Source organism: Sitophilus oryzae, unplaced genomic scaffold (genome assembly GCF_002938485.1).
Source record: "Sitophilus oryzae breed Bouriz unplaced genomic scaffold, Soryzae_2.0 scaffold_1816_pilon_pilon, whole genome shotgun sequence".
Classification (NCBI taxonomy): Eukaryota; Metazoa; Arthropoda; class Insecta; order Coleoptera; family Curculionidae; genus Sitophilus; species Sitophilus oryzae.
Window position 1 is genome coordinate 1,014,854 of NW_022146520.1, and position 22,568 is coordinate 1,037,421.

The 22,568-nt window shown below is 32.5% G+C and overlaps 1 protein-coding gene across 2 annotated transcripts in view; it reads left to right on the plus strand.

Moving 5' to 3' along the window:
- Positions 1-22,568, plus strand: part of LOC115883136 (neural cell adhesion molecule 2-like) — a 472,691-nt gene that overhangs the window by 214,457 nt on the left and 235,666 nt on the right. For both annotated transcript variants that reach the window (XM_030901447.1, XM_030901448.1), the window contains one exon: positions 6,161-6,305. In XM_030901447.1, the coding sequence (XP_030757307.1) occupies positions 6,161-6,305 (145 nt within the window). The remainder of the gene's footprint in view (positions 1-6,160; positions 6,306-22,568) is intronic.

A 22,568-nucleotide genomic window follows, 5' to 3' on the forward strand; every position in this document is an offset into this window, starting at 1 on the left:
AACACAGTAGATCTTTAAAGTCGCGATGAGTGGCAGTCAAAATACATTCTACAGTCAAAATTCCTGTGATAAACAAGTAAGTTCAAAAGTTTGATAATCATTGAATAAAAATATATAAAAAATTAAAGAACAACAAAGAAAAAAAACGTATTTAAAGAAAAAAACGTATTTTTTAAATGTATATTGCTTCGTGTGCCAGAATCAAATTTCAACAAACTAATTTAATTTAATTTAATTTTACTAACACTGGAAAGTCTTATTGTACAGTTATTATTATATTTTATATTTTTAAAACAAACAGTGCTACATTTTATACAATAAATTCTACTGGCCTTTACTGCTTGATATCATTTTTGGATTTACTCACGGGTTGACCTTTGCTACCTTATCTTTATTCAATCGGATTTACTGAAACCGGATAAAAAATTAACCCTACAAGACGAGGTCTGACCGAAATCTTTTTACTATTTTGATCGCATCAGATTTAGATCCTATATATGGGATTTGAAGTATTAAATATTCCGTATACGAGTAAAATTTTTCCTTTTTTTATAGGTTCACATAAGGTTGATTACAAATATGATTTATTTAGCGTATGACTTCAGTACACATAAAATTACACGTTATTATCACAGCTGTATTATTAAATAAAAATATAAACAAAAATTGTAAAGGTCAAAGACAAATAATATAAAAAAGGAAAATTTTAAAAAAAATTGTAAAAAAAGAAACTTGTCACAAACAAAAACTACTCCCCAAAAGTAACACAATCCGCCTGAAAGTCCCGGTCGACGGGTTCTACTTTCATTTACTGGACTATACTGAGGACGTAGGTACCTCAATTTACTAGGATGACAATACGTCATTTACTGTCTAGACTCGTAAGAAAAAATATAAATATAATTAAGATATAAGTTTAGGCTTTATTTAAGACAATATTCAGAGATGAGACAGTTGTGTAATAGTCACTGTGTCTGAATTACATGTTTTTAGATACAAAGATATAAGAAGCATTTAGGCTGGTTGAGAACTAAAGCGACCAAAACGATGTTTTCAGAAGAAAAAATTTTATGTCACTACAAAAGTTCCCTCTTTTTTCAATTAATCAAATATATAATACACAATTTATAATCCATACGATATTAATAGGCAAAAAAAATAGTTTGTTCCTTAGAAATTATCAACAATATTGCAACAACTAGCTCTTCATTTTAATTTGCTTAAAGATTAATTATATAATTAGCGTTTAAAGCATCGCAAAATTCTCAATTTTAAGTATATTAAATCTTCAATTAGCCGATCCTGGATTAATCGACCTCTTATCGGTAATGTTGCCGTACTAAACGGTTTATTAGCCTACTTTGTTAGTAATGATTTAATGAGCCAAGACACGGCACATTTTAGTTTTAAGTACTGTAAGGAAAGTATTAATCCTAAATTGATTTATTGATATTTTTTAAACTATTGAAACATATTTAATAATATCTTAGGATATCCTGTATATTTTCGATCATTTCTCACAGGATGCGAGCTTATCGAAAAACAAAATTTGATTTACTTGATGTGACATATTTGGAGTAGAGAGATAATTAAAATGAACTTACTTTTTTTTCTTTAATTGATACATGATACGGATGCAAGTAGTTCAAATAGTTTATATACATTAAATAGCAGGTTAGTCGTGACTAAGTTAAGAAAAAAACTCAAAATTTAAGGGAGGATGCAGTCAATAATCACCACATAGGCTAATAAAACTACTTTTTTAAATTTGTCAAGCTTTCGAGAATTTTATTCCCATCATCAGGACAGTTTTTAAAATCTATACTGATATATAAAATCCTTAAGTGACTGACATACTGATTAATCACGATCCTACTCAAACCACTCAACGTAAGAAGCTCAATTTTGGCATACAGGTTGATTCTAGGGTGTAGAGGTTCGATAAGAAGGGATTTTTCGAAATTCCAGTTCCAAGAGGGTGAAACCACCCCTCAAATATTACAATATTTTTTATTTAAAAAACGGCCAAGTTTCCGAAAAAACGCTTAAACAGGTATATTTTATTTTGTTTTTTTACATATTTTAAGATTTTTAAAAATGTGTATACAGGGTGTTTCTGAAAAATCTGGTTATTGATTAATCACGATCCTGCTTAAAGCGCTTGACGTAAAAAGCTGATATTTGGAAAACAGATTGACTTTTTTAGGGTGTAAAGGTTCGATAAGAAGGATTTTTCGAAACTCGGAATTCTAAGGGGTGAAACTATCCCTCATATATTAAAATATTTTTTATTTAAAAACCGGTGAGTTTTTCGGAAAAACTCTTAAACACGTATATTTTATTTTGTTGTTTTACATATTTTAAGAATTTTTATAAATTTATACAGGGTGTTTCATAAAATATGACCATTGAGTAATCACGATTCTGCTTAAACTGCTTGACGTTTAAAGCTGATTTTTGGCAAACGGATGGACTGATTTTTGGAACTGTGGGGTGTAGAGGTTCGATAAGGAGAGGTCTCAAATTCCCCCTCTCAAATTCCAAGAGGGTGAAAACGCCCCTCAAATATTACTATATTTGTTATTTAAAAAACTGTTAGTCTTTCGGGAAAACGCTTGGACAAGCATAATTTATTTGTTTTTTTTTATATATTTTGATTTTTTTTAAAAAATCTAACTAATTAAAAACCTAACCTAACCTAACCAAATAGTTGGGTAATTTCTTAAGCACGATTCTGCTTGACATAAAAAGCTTATTTTTGGCAAACGGTATTGTTTTTTCTCATGCTGACATAAATGTGAGAAAATTTTATCCAGTTTGTATGTTAATGGAAATTCTTGCTTTGCTTTATCATCACCATTACAAATGATTAATTCGACGCGAACGAAGTCGCTGGTACACGCTAGTGTATAAATAAAAAAGGCATTAAAACTTTAAAATTGTATAACAGAAAAAAACAACTTACGACTGAGTCAATTAGCAAAAAAACATCATCTGCACAAAAATCATACGATGCTAGTTTTTAAGGCCTTTTTGTGCAGAGGATGTTTTTTTGATAATTGACTCAGTCGTAAGTTGTTTTTTCTGTTCTACAGTTTTAAAGTGTTAATACTTTTTTTATTTATACATTTTAGAAACTGTCCTGATGATGGGAATAAAATTCTCAAAAGCTTGACAAATTTGAAAAAGTAATTTTATTAGCCTATGTGGTGATTATTGACTGCATCCTCAGTTAAATTTTGAGTCCTTTTTTGTTTATACATTATACAGGGTTGTTCACCACATACGACACGGAGTATTGTAGCTAAACGGTTAGATTTTTACAAATTGTAAGTTTTGGGTTCGTTGAAGGACTATTAGAGCTACAATTTAAAAATATTTTACAAGATACAGAGTGTCTCAAGTAAGTAAAAAATATCATAGTTGTATTTTTTTCAATGGAACACCCTGTATATTATTCTATTTTTGGATTCTACGATTGAAATAAAGGTAAATTTGATTAAGGTTTATCACAATTAAACATTACCGTTTTTGAAATATTTTCAATTTTAAGAAATTGCAGTAAAAATTTTAATGTTTCATTTCTCCAAGGGTATCAAAGTTTTTAATACTAAATATTTACTGAAGATTATTTATTGATCAAATATTGTGTTGCAATAATAAAAATTTTACTACCTTATACAGAGTGTCCAAAAATTTATATTAAATAATTACTAGCTTTAAACGGCAATAACGTGTTTAAGTTAAATGGAACACCCTGTATATTTTACGTGAATCATAGGCACAATTTAATTGTCATATCAAATTTTATTATACCCATTTTTTACCCATTCTGCAACTTTTTGTAGAAAAATGCATTTTCTTATAATTTAGACCTCATTTATCACTATACCCATGGAATATTGACATTTCAGATTTTTTAAGCAACATATATATATATATATATATATATAGATTTTTATACAAACATATATATATATATATATATTCACTATATATATATATATATAAACGAGCATATATAGCTATATATAAACGAAGTCCACAGAAAGATTAGGGTCATGATACATGGCTAAACATGAAACTGCACCGTAAACGCCTCAGGTTTTCTGCCTGGTTTCATCAATGAGGAGGAATCAGCAACGATGAACTAGCGATCCTGAAAAAAAGAGAAAGAAAGAAGGAAGCAAACGAGGCACAAAGGCGAGGATAGCGGCGGTGGTGTGTTGGAACGCCTCCGCGGCGGTTTCATGGTAGTAACGCTTCCAAATTGTAAAAGCTACTGCCGGGACCAGCTGCAAATGGCGCCTTGTGCCTCGTTTGCTTCTCCTCCTTTCTCTTTCAGGATCGCTATTCGGTCAGTTGCTGATTCCCCTCCCGTACTGATGCAAGCCAGGCAGAAACACTCTGAGTGTCTACGGTAATCATGTTTTAGTCATGTATCATGACTAATCTTTCTTGTGGACTAACCCAATAACTTTCATTTTATAAGTTTCCACGATAACTTCCTTGTTTATATATATATATATATATATATATATATATATATATATAGGATATAGATATATATATATATATATATATATATATATATATATATATATATATATATATATATATATATATATATATATATATATATATATATATATATATATATATATAAGAAAAAAATGTACAAGTGGTAAATATTGCAAGCCTATTGGTATACCAAAAAAACTATTTAAATCTTTATAAAAGAGTATACGAATTAAATATACCACCCATTATTTCCGACCAAAAATTAGTTAATTACATACTTTTAAATTGTTTTAATTAATAAAGTATTCTAAATAAATGTGGGTTTGGTTCTCAAATCAATATAATAATAAATTATGAAAAATAAACGTCTCTGTTTTTATAAATCAGCATTCGCTCAAAAAAATGAAATAAAATTTTATAAGGCGTTACTTTTACCACACTGTCTAATACACACAATAAAATTCAGTTTTTTAGTATTTGGAGCAATTATTAATCAACATAAAACAGTCAATTAATGTGAAAGTCTGAATACTGGGATCATATTAATTGGTCCTTTTCTCACAAAAAATATTTAAACAGTTTTTTTTATTTTTTATGAAATAAGCGAGCTATATCGACAATATTACTATCTGTACTCTTGGAAAATTTATTTTTATCTTTAAAAATAATCTAAAATGTCAATATTCCATGGGTATAGTGATAAATGAGGTCTAAATTATAAGAAAATGCATTTCTACTTAGAAAACTCTGAAGAGATAGGTAAAAAATGGTATAATACAATTTGATAGACAATTACATTATCATGCATCCGATTCATGCAAAATATATAGGGTGTTCTTGTTTAAATTAAACACGCTATTGCCGTTTAAAGCTAGTAATTATTTAATATACATTTTGGACACTCTGTATAAGGTAGTAAATTTTTATTATTGGGTAACACAATATCTGGTCAATAAATAATCTTCACCAAAATATTTAGTATTAAAAACTTTGATACCCTTTGGAGAAATGAAGCCTTTAAAATTTTTATTGCAATTTCATAAAATTGAAAATATTTCAAAAAACGGTAAGGTTTTAGTATGATGAACCTTTAATCAAATTTACCTTTTATTTTAATGGTAGAATCTAAAAAATAGAATAATGTACAGGGGAGTTCCATTTAAAAAAATACAACTATAATATTTTTTACTTAGTTGGGACACTCTGTATCTTGAAAAAATATTTTTAAATTGTAGCTCTAATAATCCTTCAACGAACCCAAAACTTACAATTTGTAAAAATCTAATCGTTTAGCTACAATACTCCGTGTCGTATGTGGTGAACAACCCTGTATACATTAGATCAATACATATTATCTATTTGCTTTAACAGTCTCTGGTTGAAAAATCGACCACCACCCCCACCCCACTACCTTATTTATTTGTTAACTTTTTGAAAAATGTTAAAAAAAGAAAATATGCTCTGTTTGTGGTAGTTTATATATTTTTGAGGTCAATTTGATCAAACTAGAAAATAATTAGTACTGCCCTATAAAGTGTTAAATAATTATTTACTTTCTAATTTAAATATATTACTACAATTTCTTCATGTTCTATATGTAACTCTTTTTTCCCATTACTTTAAACTCTATTTGTTACAGTTCGCTCAGCAAAACAACCAGAGCCTCAGCATTCTCAATTTCGTACCTGTGATAGATGACGATGGCAAGTATCTGACTTGCCGAGCGGAGAATCCGGCCATACAAGAAAGCGCGCTGGAAGATAAGTGGAGATTAAACGTTCACTGTAAGTAACTAAGCAGAAATTGATTGTGGTTTTTATTTGAAGACGTAAAGTGCTTTAGCCCCAGTAAGAGAAATTACTGCGGAATGAATTTGTTACGAACTACGATTGATCTTAAAGATATCACGTACGATTGATTAAAATAGTATTTGCTTTTTTTAATGAATTATATTTTAATTTAACAAACAAAGGAATACTGAAAAATACCGTATGATCGAAAAAAAGACTGCGTCAGCGATGGCCCTGAAATGAAGATAGCTGTCATTTTACATGTAAATTTATATGGGAAATGTCATCGATCGTCATTTCCCAGCCAACTGGACGCCGCACAGTGCTTCGTCTTCTTCTTCTTTACGTGCCGTCTCTTTCGTGGAGGTTGGCGATCACATTGGCAAAATCTTCACGGTTCTCGGCTTTCCTTATAAGTTCTTCAAAAGTTAGGTGTGTCCAGTTTCTGATGTTTCTCAACCAAGATAGTTTCTTCCTGCCGAGACCTCTCTTTCCTTCAATCTTACCCTTAACTATCAATTGTAAGACGTAGTATTTTTCATTTCTCAATATATGCCCTAAGTATGATGTTTTTCTTATTTTTATTATATTGAGCAATTCTCTCTCTCTGTCTATTCTGTTGTAGACTTCGGTATTTGTGATATGGGCTGTCCATGGAATTTTCAATGGGCTGTCCATGTTCTTCGCCCCATGGACAAAAAATCGAAAAATAAGTTAAAATTTACTAATATCTGAATATGTAATTTTATACTTATAGCAATGTTCAACCATCCTGTATATTATTTTTTATAAACAGCGATTTTTGTTAGCAAATATTTTCACTAAAAATAAATTTTGCGATCATTATCTTATCAGTGAAAAGAATAACATTCATATAGTAGTTCTTGTATATTATATGGTTAAAACGGTAATGTAAATTTAATTGAAAGCTTCACTATGGATATTGTTAAACAAGGTATGTACTTTAAATTTATTTCTAAGCAAGTTCGTGATTGTTTTAGTTTTTATTTATTTTTAAGATATTCTTAAATGGGTATAAAAATTTTGCATTTTTCAAACTTCAAAAGGCATTTAAAAAAAAAACATATCAAAACATATCGTATTTATTGAATATTTTTGTTGTCATATTCATACACTTTTAATTTTGTATAGATTTACCTGCGTCTGCTTGCGACGAACTTTATTTTATAATACTTTTCAGATGTAGTAAAATTGATAAGTAATGCCGATCTGAATTAATACTTGGCTTGGATCATACGGACAAGAACTCAAAATTATTTGTATTTCAAAAATGTGTTCTTTATTAAATATTGATGAACTCCTGTCAAATGAGCACCATTTGTGCCTGAAAAAAAAAGTCCACTATGTTGGAGTGAAACGTCACAAGTTTCCATCTTTCAATTTGTAAAAAACCTCATACCCAAGAAAAAGGAAAAAAATAATATATGGATATGGTCTATGGCTAAAGAGGTAACTATTAACATCCGAACCCCTGTACAGAAAAACATAAAAAGAACAGTAACAACGCGAAAAAAAGTAACATATTAGAAAATGATGTACAGAAATATCTTATGTGAGGATACTTCATCTACCTGTGATTTGATACTATAAATTTGTAGAAGATTCAGTCAGCAGTGATTCTTCCAGAATCAGAGTAGTTACGATCTATGCATTTTTGTTGTCTTAAAAGTAAATTTATAGTATCTTAGGTTTTTATTAAATATAACATTAATGTTTCTTTTTCATTAAAGAAACATATTTTTATCTTATATTAGGCTTATATTGTAGGAATCATGTTCTAATGTTATTTTAGTCTTTTTTCCTCTCAGGGATTTATTTAATACTTACACCCTCGATTGATTAAAATATTATTTGCTTTTTTTTTAATAAATTATATTTTAATTTAATTATTTAGAATGGTTTTGAAACTCACACAAACAAAGGACTAAGAAAATACCGTCATGATCGAACAAAAGACGGCGTCAGCGATGGCCCTGAAATGAAGATAGCTGTCATTTTACATGAAACAATGAAAGGAAATGTCATCGATCGTCATTTTCCCAGCCAACTGGACGCCCGCCGCACCGGTTTTTTCAATCATACGGTACTTTAAGTCAATATTTTATTCATTCATTAAATCAATTTTAAATTTTAGAAAACTGATAACTTATTGTTTGCACAACAATCAAAAACATCATTCAATATAATTATGATCTCCAGAAAGGACATATTAAGTTTTATAAGCTCTGGGCCCGAACTCTGGAACTTTGACATAAAAACGTTACACTTTCAAAGCGGTAAGGAAATGCCTATTCTATTAGCGAAACGCCAAGCAGTCGATTTTGGCATTCTCGTTGCCGTGCGAATCGTTTTCTGGATACGCGTTGAAACAAATGAAACAATACAACTAAGAACAATTGCAGAAGATACGTGGGAAAAATATTTCAGGGACTTATACGCAGAAACATATGAACCAATGGAAGCACAAGAGACAAGCCAAAGAGATAATATAGAAGATCATGCGCAAATCACTTACAAGCAAGTAGAAGAGACAATAAGGAAACTTAAAAATAGAAAATCTCCTAATCAAGATAAGATACCAAACGAGCTAATAAAAAACGCAGGCACGGCTATCATAGAGGAATACACAAAACTGTTTAACATTATATTACAACATAAGAAAATACCAGAAGAATGGAAACAAAGTATAACAATACCCATTTTTAAAAAAGGAGATAAAACAGACCCAACTTAGAGGAACTTAACAAACTATAGAGGAATAACATTACCGAGCACCTCGCTAAAACTTCTAAGATCATTGCGGACAAAATCTCCTCAATAGTGCCAATAAGCGAGGAACAACAAGGATTCCGAAGAAACAGATCAACTACCGATGCATTATTCATACTCAGGCAACTAGTTGAAAAATCCTTAGAATATAACTCTCCAGCCTATCTGTGTTTTATAGATTTAACAAAGGCCTTTTATAGAGTCCAACTAAAAGACATCATCACCACCTTGGAAAGCAGTAATGTCTCGAAAGAACTCACAGAACTTATCAAGGACTTAAACACAAACACAACAACCCAAATAAGAACAAACTTTACCTTAACGCAGCACCTTCGAACTACAACTGGTATTCGCCAAGGCGACAGTCTTAGCTCTCTGTTATTCAACATAATCATGGATCAAGTAATAAAAACCGTCAAGAATACTGGATTAGGATATCGAATGGGAATGCATAAAGTAAACATATTATGCTATGCCGATGACGCAGTACTTATTGCAGAGTCAGAGGACGACCTCCAAAGAATGCTACAAGCTTTTAACAGACAGGCAGAAAAACTTAACATGGAAATTTCCACAAATAAGACCAAATGCATGACCATTACAAAGGAGCCTTTACGGTGCAAATTGGTAATAAAAAACAAAACTATTGATCAGATAATGTTATTCGAATACCTCGGATGCAAAATTACAAGCTCAGGATTCCTGGAAGAAGAAGTAAGGAAACAAGCCAATAAAGCTGCCGCAATATCAGGACATCTTAAATATCCCATATGGAAAAACAAACATTTGAGTACAGAATGTAAGTCAAGAATATACAAAACCTGCATACGACCAGTGATGACATATGGTGCGGAAACCAGAGCTGAAACATCAGTAACAAAGAGAATCCTACGAACTACTGAAATGAAGACCTTAAGAATGATAACTGGATACACATTGAGGGATAGACAGAGAAATGTAGACATAAGAGAAAAGTGCCAAACAAACGACGTTGTCAGATGGATAAGGTAGAGAAGAAGAGAATGGAACCAGCATGTCAATAAAATGGGCCCCGACAGAATGGCCATAATAATTCGCAACAACGTACCCCATGGCAGAAGACCTACTGGACGACCATCTAAACGTTAGCAAGACAGTTGACAGTCGACCTCGCAAGAGTCGCTTAGACGAAGGAAACCGGAACTAAACAGGCGATACGCCTTTTAAAAGAAGAAGAAGAATAATAATAAGAAGAAGTGTTGAACACATATTGACAGCATCGTAATTTCTCAGGTATCTAATAATGTGCTAATAGTCAAATGTGGATAAAACGATGAAAAATGTCAATGTTGCATGTCTTTTATAACCTACTGTTGAGTTATGTCAACCTATTTTTCTATGGATATGTCATTAGTATTATAGGAGGGAAATATTGAAGACCATAGACAAAGTAATAAAAAGAGACTGACAAATCTCATGATACAGAGTGGGACCGCGTTCTCGTAGCACAACTCAGAATAACAATTTTAAAATCAATTAGTCTTTCATTATTATGTGTGCTTCATATGAAACAGAAAGAGATAGGTATAAAACGTATCGTAAGACATTATTGCACATTCTGGCTGGCGGGAAATTTAAATTAGCCAATAATAGTAGTAGTTCCTTTCATTCCGCACGAACTAAACATTTTCACTTAAACTGATTTATTCCCTATACCACGTAAAGGGAACGTGGTATAAGGAATAAATGAAAGTGAAAATTTTCAATTTCTTTTACGAAAGAATACTACTATTTTAAGGGAAATTATAAAAAAAGCAAAAATTGTACTGTTTTATAATAAACATATTTATTTATACATAAAAATAAATAAATTTTTATAATATAATAACAAAAAATAACAATGTTTATTCCAACCACCTACCAATTTTACATGCAGAAGAATTGATTGTTGCAGGAAACGATCGGCCAATTTTATAAAAGGGCATTAAAAATCTCATTTTCAAAAAAAAAAGTGGAACCTGGTTATTGCAGCCACTCCTTCAATTATTATCAGTAATTTTGGAAAAAATAAGCATTTTTACATATACAGGGTGATCCGAATTGTATTCCGGGAACTTTGGCATCATATTCTGTGGATAAAAATAAGTAAAAAAGTTCGTATTAATGTATGTCCTAAAATGCTTAGTTTCGTGAGATACAGTGTAGAAGTTTCATTTTTATTTCGATTTTTTTCAAATAATTTTTGGAGTAACGTCGATATTTGTATGAAAATTAGTGACTGGGTGTTTTTTGACATGAGAGCTTTGATTTTGATGTCAATGCGCCCCCTACATGTGTTTAAACTGTTTTGAAGATTAATAACTTTTTGTCCGTACCTGTATAAAACGACTGAGTATATACATTTACGACGTTTTTTACGTAAAAAAGGTCCCTTAGTAAAAATTGCTACGAGTAATGGTTCTCGAGATATTTGGAATCGAAATTATCAATACCTGTCATCATTGATATATATTAAACATGTTGACCAGGGGCGGGAAAGTGAAATAGCAAAAGCAGTTCCACCGTTTCCACGGAAATCTCAAATAAAATAGTTCCAACCCTAGCCACTAGGTGGCAGTGCATTTCATTTTTAGGTTAGGAAGTTGCTACTAGTTATTGCCAGATGGCGTTAAATCAGAATTTGTTTGTAGTTTCCATAGTTTCCAACGGCCATTGTCATATTATTGTCAAATTCTCAAAAAATATTGTCGTTGTCATAGCGCCAATCATAATATTATCAAATAAATGATTTTCAAAATGTTTTTCAAACTATAATTTGTTATATGTGTTTTAATTAGACAATTCCTTTTGTTTGTGGCCCTAAAAATATAATGTAAGTCTTTTATTTTTGCCATCATTTAAGTACCTACTTATATTTACTCCATTTACAAAACTTTGGGCATATTACGTTGGTCTTGTTTTATTATAATAAACGATGTTTAAATATTTGACTTATAAATAAAAACTTTAAATAATAAATTATATTTCACATGTTTGGCTTTAATTTTATTTAATAATTGTATAAATTATACTGTTAAATCTTATTTTTTACACATCACAACGATACTTGTTATTAGTATTGTTGAATTTGTGTAAAAAATAACATTTAATAATCAAATTTAATTAATTTAGAGTAAAATTCAATAAATACGCTCAAAAAGCCCGCGCTTCGATCCATTTAAAACAAGCCCTACTCAATAGATGGCGCCACTTCTGTAGGACCATTTTTCAGTATGGCGGAGTCCATTCTTTTTCTAGCTAGGTATATTCTTTGATGTTGACTAAATAGTTATTGGACTCAAATCATAAATTTGAAATGTTTTTGTGGCAAAAGTTTAACAGAAACTGTTTTACCATCATTTTTTTCAAGAAAAATTTATGATTAATTTAAAAAAATAAAAATTTATTATTTCAGTCAAATAACTAAACTCAACGTGTGCTTATTTTTTGTCAATAATGACATGTATTGACTATTTCCATTCTAAATATCTTGACAACGGTTGCTCGTAGCGATTTTTACCAAGAGACTTCTTTTACGTAGAAAATTACGGTCAATTATATTTTTCACTCAGTAGTTTTATACAGGTACGGACGAAAAGTTATTACTTTTCAAAAGAGTTAAAATACATGTAGATGGCGCCCCCTACAAAAAGGAGTCATTTTGACATAAAAATCAAATTTCTCGTGTCACAAAACTCCCAGACACCAATTTTCATCCAAATTATGATGTTGCTTCAGAAATTATTTGGAAAAAATCGAAATAAAAATCAAACTTCTACACCCTGTATCTCCGAAACTAAGCATTTTAGGACATACATTTATACGAACTTTTTTACTTATTTTTATCTTCAGAATATGCTGCCGAAGTTTCCGGAATACAGTTCGGACCACCCTGTATATCTAAATTTTCCCAGACAATCAGGCACTTTTTTAAATTAGTTTATTTGAAGATTATTAAATCACATTTGAAAAACTTTGAGTTACATTTTCTATCATAATATGATTAAACTACCATACCTACTTATAGGAATACCCAAATCGGTAGTGTAGTGCGCGCTAAGCGAAAAATAACGTTTTCTAAGTTTACAGAATTCGAGCCATGGATTTCTATGAAAATAAAACACTAATTTATTACAATATACCAAACACATGATAGCATCGAAGTAGATGATTAAAACTACAGTTATAACTTTCATTTAGATTTAATCATATGCTGAGGGTGCATGATTAGCGAAACCCGCGTCTTTAAAGTGGGGTTTGCTTGTGGGTTTGGTGTATTGTGATTAATTATTGTTTTATTTTGCTGTTTGTTACCAAAGGTTTCAACCTCATGTAGAATGTAGAATGTTTAGGAGGGGAGTTAGTCACCGCGCCCTTACAGATCTATTGTGTTTTCCCCTTTCTTGAGTTATAACGAGTTATAACTCATCATACAGTCTCAAGGCTTTAACAAAAGCCAGTATCTGAGACGGCTCCACAGAGGCCAGCTCTCCATCCTTGACATCAGCCGTACCAAAGTTCATGGCACGAATGGTCGTCGTCTCGGCGCACTCAGTGATGAAGTGTTCTGGTGTTTCCCCAAATTCCCCACAGAATCTGCATTCGCCGTTGTTTCTCAGCTTCAGCCTACTGAGGTGTTCGTTGAGGAGACAGTGTCCTGTTAGAAACCCCGTGACAATCCGAAGATTGTTTTACTTAAATCAAGGAAAACCTTCGAATTTTCTCGGTCGTAGGTTCTGAGGAACTTTTTCGAGTGTCTTAGACCGTTGGAGGATACCCATTTCAAGTTGCGGTTGGAGTCTTCCAGATTCTTCAGTTCCGCTTTCAGTTGGTTTCCGCTTGGAAAACAGGACGGTTCTGGTTCAGATAGTGGAGTGTTCGCTCCTTTCCTAGCTAGATCATTTGCTTTTTCATTGCCTTCTATCCCTTGGTGAGCAGGCACCCAGAGTAGGAGGACTTTATTTTCTTTGCCTAACTTGTTGAGCTTCTCTAGGCATTCTATGACCAACTTCGAATTGATGGTTACTGAGTTGATCGCCTTTAGTGCTGCTTGACTATCGGATAGGATGGCAATTTCCTGTTTTCGATAGTTCCTATCTAAGATAAATTGTACATATCTTTCGATAGCGTAAATTTCTGCCTGAAGGATACTGGAGTAAGTGCCCATTGGTTCGGAGTATTTGGTTTTCGGCCCAAATACTCCTATCCCTGTCATCAGTATACTACGTTATGGTATGGTCTTTTACATGCTGAGTAAGCGTTTCTTCCTTCCAATCCTTTTTATTACTCAATACTACAGTGAGGTGTTTCTCAAAGTTGTAAATTCTTGGTATGTCATCCACTGGGAGTTGGAGAAGTGGAATTTTCTTTTTGAGGGTGTTCCAAGCCCCTGACCTAAAAATTATCCCAGTACTGTTTCCGTCAATGACCATTCTAATCATTGTCGCATTGGCATAACTACCGACGACAATGTGCAGTGGTGTTAGGTCTAAAATGACCTCCATTGCTGCTGTTGGACAGGTTCTCATGGCACCTGTGATACAGATACATGCCAGTCTCTGTACTTTGCACAGGTTTTGCCTTGCTGTACGTTGCTCTAGTTTTGTATACCAAGCAACTGCTCCATATGTAATCATGGGTCTTACTATCATGGTATACATCCAGCGCAACCTCAACTTTATTCTGCATTTCTAAACAAATATCCATTGAGCATTGTGCGACCTGCAGTTTCCTTATAATGTCCGTTTTAAGTGTTTATAGGTTATGACTGGTAGTACAGATTGGTCTAATGTATTGTTGACAAGAATATAGAAAGTTTGACAACAAAATAATTTTAAAAAAATGTTCAAAAATAGCGGCTATACATGAAAAATGACAAAATGAACTGATGTTTGCTTGAATACAATAATATATCTTGTTTTGCATGACCTGTAGGCTTCATAGAAGCCTTTCAAATGACAATTGGTGCTATAACTTCTACCCGGCCGTCTTAACTAAAATTCGTCAGGAGAACCACCGAAGGGCGATAATTACAAAAATTGATATACAGGGTGTCATTGAAATGGTGTAAAAAAATCGGGGGGTGACATAAGTATAGGGCGGAAAATGCATATTAAAGGAGTTAGGGGCACTGAAAGGGTGAATTTAAAATTGGGTTGTTTTGAAATTGTAGGCTTAAAAAACGAGATAACATTTCGAAAAAAAATCCTCTGCCATAAATTTTGACCCTAAATCAAATGGTGATACTGAAAAATTATTTTGAAAAGCGGAAAGGGTAGTTTTTGCAAGGGTAGTGGGTTGTTTCGTGAATAACTTTTTTGAGTATATTTTTTTTGCAACGCGGGTTCGTTTTTTGAAAACTACATACTTTTTCCTACAAAAAAGTTACTCTTGTTGCACATCGCCCAGAGCGATGGTTTTCGAGAAAATTGAAGGCAAAATGTTTGCTCTGATGGGTTGCTAACTGGTTAATCAAATTAACATAAACTTATGAAGGTTATGGCGGATCAAAAGTAACCAAGTAGTTATTAAATAATTAATTGGAAAATCAAAATTTTATGATTTTTAAAACATCTTATTGCTTTAAAAACGAAATAAACTTTTTTGGTTTTAAAAAAATTTGGTTTACTCAGTGCCGATTAATACTGAAGAGCAACTACGGCAGCGCATTATTGACTGTTCCAATCAAATTCAGACACCACCAAGAATATTCCACAGGGTACACAGATCATGGAGAAGAAGACCAGATGTCTACATTGAACTGAATGGTGGTCACTTTGAACATTTTGGTATTGGATTATTTCGTTTTGAAAGCAATAAGATGTTTTAGAAATCATGAAATTTTGACTTTTCAATTAATTATTTGATAACTACTTGGTTACTTTTTGAACCGCCAGAACTTTCATAAGTTTATGTTGATTAACCAGTTAGCAACACATCAGAGCGAACTCTATGCCTTGAATTTTCTCGAAAACCATAGCTCTAAGCGATGTGCAACAAGAGTATCTTTTTTGTAGGAAAAAGTATGTAGTTTTCAAAAAATGAACCCACGTTGCAAAAAAAATAACCTCAAAAAAGTTATGCACGAAACAACCCCCTACCCTTGCAAAAACTACCCTTTCCGCTTTTTCAAATAATTTTTCAGTATCACCATTTGATTTAGAGTCAAAATTTATGGCAGAGGATTTTTTTTCGAAATTTTATCTCGTTTTTTAAGCCTACAATTTCAAAACAACCGTTTTTTAAATTCACCCTTTCAGTGCCCCTAACTCCCTTAATATGCATTTTCCGCCCTATACTTATAGGAGCTTTTTTTACTATTTTTAGGAGTACTATCACCCCCCGATTTTTTTTACACCATTTCAATGACACCCTGTATAAATGAAAATTTAAATTCGAAAATATTGACTGAAAATTTTAAAATTCAGTATCAAGAAATATAGTACATAATAAATACTAACATCGTTATAAAGTTTGTGAATATCAAGTATAAATGCCTTCATATTTTAAAACTTCCTATAATTGAAAATGTTTTAAAAGAAAAGTAGTTTGTATCTCAAAAAAAGTGTTTCAAGTTTTTCCGCTTAAACCGGAAACTTAAAGCATTAACTATAAACTGAACATATGTTGTACGATAAAAGTTCTAAAGTTTAAACAGGTCTTTTTTAAACTATTTATTGTAAAAGTGCCTGAATATTCTCTACAGTTCCTAGTTTTGATAAATTATTATCTAATAAAATATAATATTATTATCTCACTTGAATTTTTATTACTGCTAAGCTTAATTCAAAACCTCGAAATTAATTAAATAAATTAGTGGTTTCAATTAGCGTAGAAAATGTTGTTTTTTTTTAATTTCAATATAGCGAGACATGAAAATTGTTGTTTATATATCATTCGGTTTGCTCTTTATCTAGCCAGAAGTCGTCTTTGAGCTGTCGTTCTTTTAGCTCCTTACCTATTCCCTCTCTCTACCTCTTGCGTGGTCTACCCCTTTTTCGTCATCCCGCTGGTATCCAATTTAGGATCTGTTTTGGCAGTCTCTCCTCTGACATTCTTTATACGTTGCCATACCATATTAGTTGTTTCGTTCTTATGTATCAGCTATATGTAGCAAGCTTAGTGTTTTTTTTAATTAATATTCAGTCCTTAAGACATAAAACGGATGAATTATATCTTTTATTAGAAGAGCTCAATTTTCTAGAAATCGTTGCCATAACTGAACATTGGTTAAATATGGATGAGCCCCGTATTTGTCAAAAATTACACTACATTAACTAGATTCACTAGAAGTAACTCATCTCATGGAGGTACTATGATAATGTCTGCTAACAACGACTTTTCGACAGTAACTAAGTTCGATACTCTAATATCCGAAACGATTTTTGATTTTTCCGTCGTTTATCATAATGCTTTTGACCTTTATATTATTTGTATTTACAGAACACCTGACGCTGACGTGCATATTTTCAGTCAAAAATTGCTAAGCTTGCTTGAATCCCTACATATAAAAAGTAAATTAATTTTGTGTGGCGACCTAAATATTGCCTTTTCCAGTGTGTGTGCAGCTAGGGAGTCTCTCCAGTCCATTTTTCATTCTTTTGGTATACTCATGCATGTTGACTCACCAACTAGAATAACTAAAACTGGCTCTAGTACTATAGACTATGTCGTGTCGTCTTTTGACCCGGAATTCGTTGACTGTAGAGTACTTCACTCAGATTTCTCTGATCATGAGGCAGTGACAACGTTTTTTCCACAATCCAAATGCAAAAATACGTCGCGCAAATTGGGCCGTATTTTTTCGGATGAAAATTTTCTAAATTTTCACCACCTATGTCTAACAACTGAGTGGGTTATCCTCTCGGCTGACGTCGATTCTGAATTTTCTAGATTTATAAATACCTTGTCTAATCTGGCGTGCAAGGCGTTTTCTCTTAGGCATATCAAAATTAAGCAAGGTATACCCTGGTCTACGACAGGCTTGCGTATATCTGCAAAGAACATGCGCTCATTATCTCACCTTAAAAAAATCACAGACAGCGTTTTCTTTCATAATTACGTGAAACTTTATAGAAGGGTTTATCGTAAGACTATAACAGCTAGCAAGGACATTTATTATAATGGGAGGCTAGCCAAATCCGATAATGTTGCTAAAGAGACTTGAGCTATTGTAAAAGACTTAAGGAATGAGACTTCTTCGTCTGGCACAGTCTTTAATCCACCTGAAGATTTAAACACTTACTTTGTTAATGTGGCTAAAAATTTAGTGAACACCATAACTCCTTCCCATGATTCACTCTCATATTTCCCGAAAGCAAATGAGAATTTACACAGTTTCCTCTTCACGCCCGTAGTATTAGATGAGCTCCGTAGTACAATTAAATGTATTAAAAATAAATTCTCCTCTGGGGCTGATGAGCTTACTCTCAAAATGTTCTCTGAACTTCCGGAATGCACATTAATCTATCTTACTACTTTAATTAACGAGTCATTCCAAAAAGGTGTTTTTCCAAACTTAAGACAGCAATAATTATTCCTCTGCATAAAGGAGGAGATAAAGATCAAGCTTCGAACTATCGCCCAATTGCTCTCCTGCCCACATTATCTAATATCATTGAAAGATTGGTTAAAAAAAGGCTTTTATGTTTTCTCCTTAAATATAAAGTACTTTCTACCCATCAATTTGGATTTCTAAGTAACAGTTGCACAAATGATGCTATGTTCGACCTTTTTAATAATGTATACTCTAGCCTGAATAACCATCTCTCTACAGCTACAATTTTCTGTGATTTCTCTAAGGCTTTCGACTGTGTAAATCATATCTTAATTAACAAATTGCAATACTATGGATTCAGGGGAGTGCCGCTTGAATGGTTTAAGTCGTATCTTGGCAACAGAAGGCAGCTTGTGAGGATTGATACGTCTATGTCTTCTTCTAAGCCTATAGAATGTGGTGTGCCTCAGGGTTCAGTACTTGGCCCTATTTTGTTTCTAGTGTTTATCAACGACATTGCAAATCTAGACATTATCGGTAAAATCTGTCTCTTTGCGGATGATAATATTTTCGCTTGGAGCGGCCCAGATGTTACGGCACTATATAATACTATATCCAGTGACTTACGCACCATTAAATCTTGGTGCGATTCTAATCTCCTATGCCTCAACCTTTCAAAAACTAAAGTTTTGTCATATAAAGTACTATACAACCTTTTGTACTATACAACCTTTTGTACTTAATAACACCACTATTGACCTCGTGGACTCTCTGAAATTCTTAGGACTTGTTGTAGACAACTCGTTAAAATGGGACTTGCACATCGAAGCTTTATCAAAGAAACTAAGCGCTGCCTGTTTTGCGCTAAGATCAGTTTCTAAGGAACTTAACTCATCAACCTCTAGAATGGTCTATTATGCCCTTTTTGCGTCGCATCTTCGTTATGCCCTTCCATTCTGGGGTACTTGATTAAAAATTAAAATTTGATCGTATTTTCAAACTTCAAAAGAGAGCAGTTCGATACTTATTGGGACCAAACAGTAGAATTCACTGCCAGAAATTCTTTAAAAATTTCAAAATACTGACTCTTCCTTCCTTATTCATTTTTGTGAATCCGTTTGCTTACTCCGCAAGCACATATCTGCTATTCCGGAAAGGCCTTCTCACAACTGTCCACTTAGGAATGCGGAGCACGATATTTATCTGCCAACCCCGAGCTCAGAACTAGTTAAGGGCTCAATACTGTACAATGCCAAGAAAATGTACAATCATTTGCCTTTGAATATCAAGTCACTTTCATTCTTTCCCGCATTTCGCAAAGCTCTGAAATCATACTTACTGTAAACGACTTTTTTGTTGATGTTTAATGATGAACAATTTTGAATTTTAAAATTTTGATCATCTTCAAACTTCATCACTGGTTAAAGGTCTAGTATTTAATATTTAATATTTTAATATTTTATTATTTATTTTACAATCCGAATTTTACTTGATTTTATGATATATAACATGATTTTATCCATTTACAGTTTTCCTTTTGTAAAATTTTCTTGATACGCCTGTGTTCTGCAATGTCCATGTATGTTTTATTTGTAATTTTAATGACGTAATTTTTTTTGAATTCATTTGTATTGCATGACATTTTTTTTTAATATTTGTATATTTGTTTTTGTGCTTTTTTGTTTTGTGAATGCTTTGTCGATGGAGCTGTTTTGGCTTTTTGTACAATAAAGCGTTGTTGTTGTTGTTGTTATTATTGTTTGATTGACCCCCATAATTCGTCGAATTCTGGTTTTCGTACATCTTTCTTTTTTGGATTTACGTGCTCGTCTTCAGAGTGCGCACGGCCTTATCTTTTAGCTGACATAACTCGCTGCCATAGCAAACGATGCTTTTAATTACTATTGTGCTGTATATTTGACATTTTTTGGATTTAGAGATTTTATTATCCCACAAGACGCCCGTTTAATATAAAGATTGCCTTTCTTCCTTGAGCGTTTCTGTACCTAATGTCTTTAACCAGAGTGCCATCCCTTGAAACTTTGGCTCCCAAATATTTATAATTTCTGCAGCTTAATATTTTGACCGTTTTCTAGGGGGAGGTTTTCTTGATGTCCGCCGACGCACATATATTCAGTCTTGTCTAAGTTTAGTTATTCAATCTTTTAATGGACATCATCATAGAAAATATGACCTCAATGAATATCGGTTATCGAATGGGATACAAGAGTTAGCACGGTGTGTTACGCTGATGCTGCAACCATTATCGCGGAGACAGAGGACGATATGCAGAGACAGCTTCATAAATTATATCAAGTAAGCTGAGAATTAAATATGATTATCTCTACAGGAAAAAATTAAATACTTTACTTTCTCTAAAGAGCCGGTAAGATGCAAACTGGTAGTAGAAAACAAAATTATTGAGCGAGTATCACAGTTTAGATACCTAGGAATCTCGTACCATGATCCAGAGACAGATTTAAGAAGAAAAATAAATAGAGCAACGGTCATGTCAGGATGTCTGAGCCAAATAGTGTGGACAAATCCCTTCATGCGAACAGACAGCAAAATTAAAATTTGTAAGACCTGCATCAGACCAATAATTACATATGGCATAGAAATCCGAGATTAAACAAACAAAACCAAAAGCATGTTAAGAGTCGCTGAAATGAAGAACCTAAAAATCATAATGGGGAAGACTAGAAGAGACAGAATTAAAAACACAAATATCACACAACAATGTGAAATACAAGACATAGTGAGATGGGGTAGGCAAAGAAATATACAATGGTCCGCACACGTAAAAAGCATGGAAGAAAAGAGACTATTACGCATTGAAGGGAAGCCCATGGGTAAGACAGCCGGGAACACCTCCAAATGAAAAGATGGAAAGACAGTTCACAGTTCATATTCCCAAGAACTCCTACAGAGGCAACCTTAAAATTAATAGATCGACTAGGTCTCAAATAACTAGAAGAAGAAGATTACTTCCAATCCCTACTTTGTTGTTTTATAAGCTAATTATTAAGCTTTCTTTATGGATAATACTGACTGCCGCAAGCTGTTGCTAAGATATTCTATTAATTTTAATTGTATTTCTTAAACATTGTGAACGATAATAATTAACACAAATTCTTAATTAACAAGTACAGGGTGTCCCATTAAGAAGATTAGCCGTAGGGGCTGCGGAAAAAAATATTTATAGCTAAAGAGGCTATGAGAAATTGCTGGAAATTATTTTCAAGTTTGTAGAACGACCGCTAGGGGGCGCAACTACAACAAAAAATTAGAAAATGGAGTTTTTACACCATTTTGCCTAGATAAGGTGTACTATAAGTAATAGCTTCATAATCTTCAGTAAATTTTGAATATTTTTTGTTCCCTTATCTACCAAAATAAAGTGGTGGGGGAAGGTTAGATTTTTTTTTATTTAAATATTAATAACTCTGGACTGGATGATCCGAATCCAACAAGCGAGGGCTCGTTTGAAAGAACGTTTCTTACTCTATATTGTAACATATTATAAACAATAATAATAAGCTTTTGAACGTAGACGCTAGGGGGCGTTGTCTTACAATTTAACAAACATTGCGCGTTTTTTCAAAAAATTAAATATAATAGTATATGTAATTTTAACTGATAGTAAAGAGTAGCAAAAGCTTAAAAAGTCAGCGAAAACCGCATCTTAATATCTTCTTTCAAACCGAAGATATTAGCAAAATTATAATAAATACCAAAAAATACGTCCTTAATTACCTTAATTTTACAACACGGTATCAGTAGCCCTTTGATTATGCCCATTCCAACAAAAAAATAAGATAGAAACAGTTAGTTTATTTTAAAATCGACGAAATACCAGAATACCATAATACCAGAGGTATATATCTAATAATTAAGATATTAATAACAGTGAACAAGAAACGATGATTCAGTGAAGTCATGGTAGGCTTTGG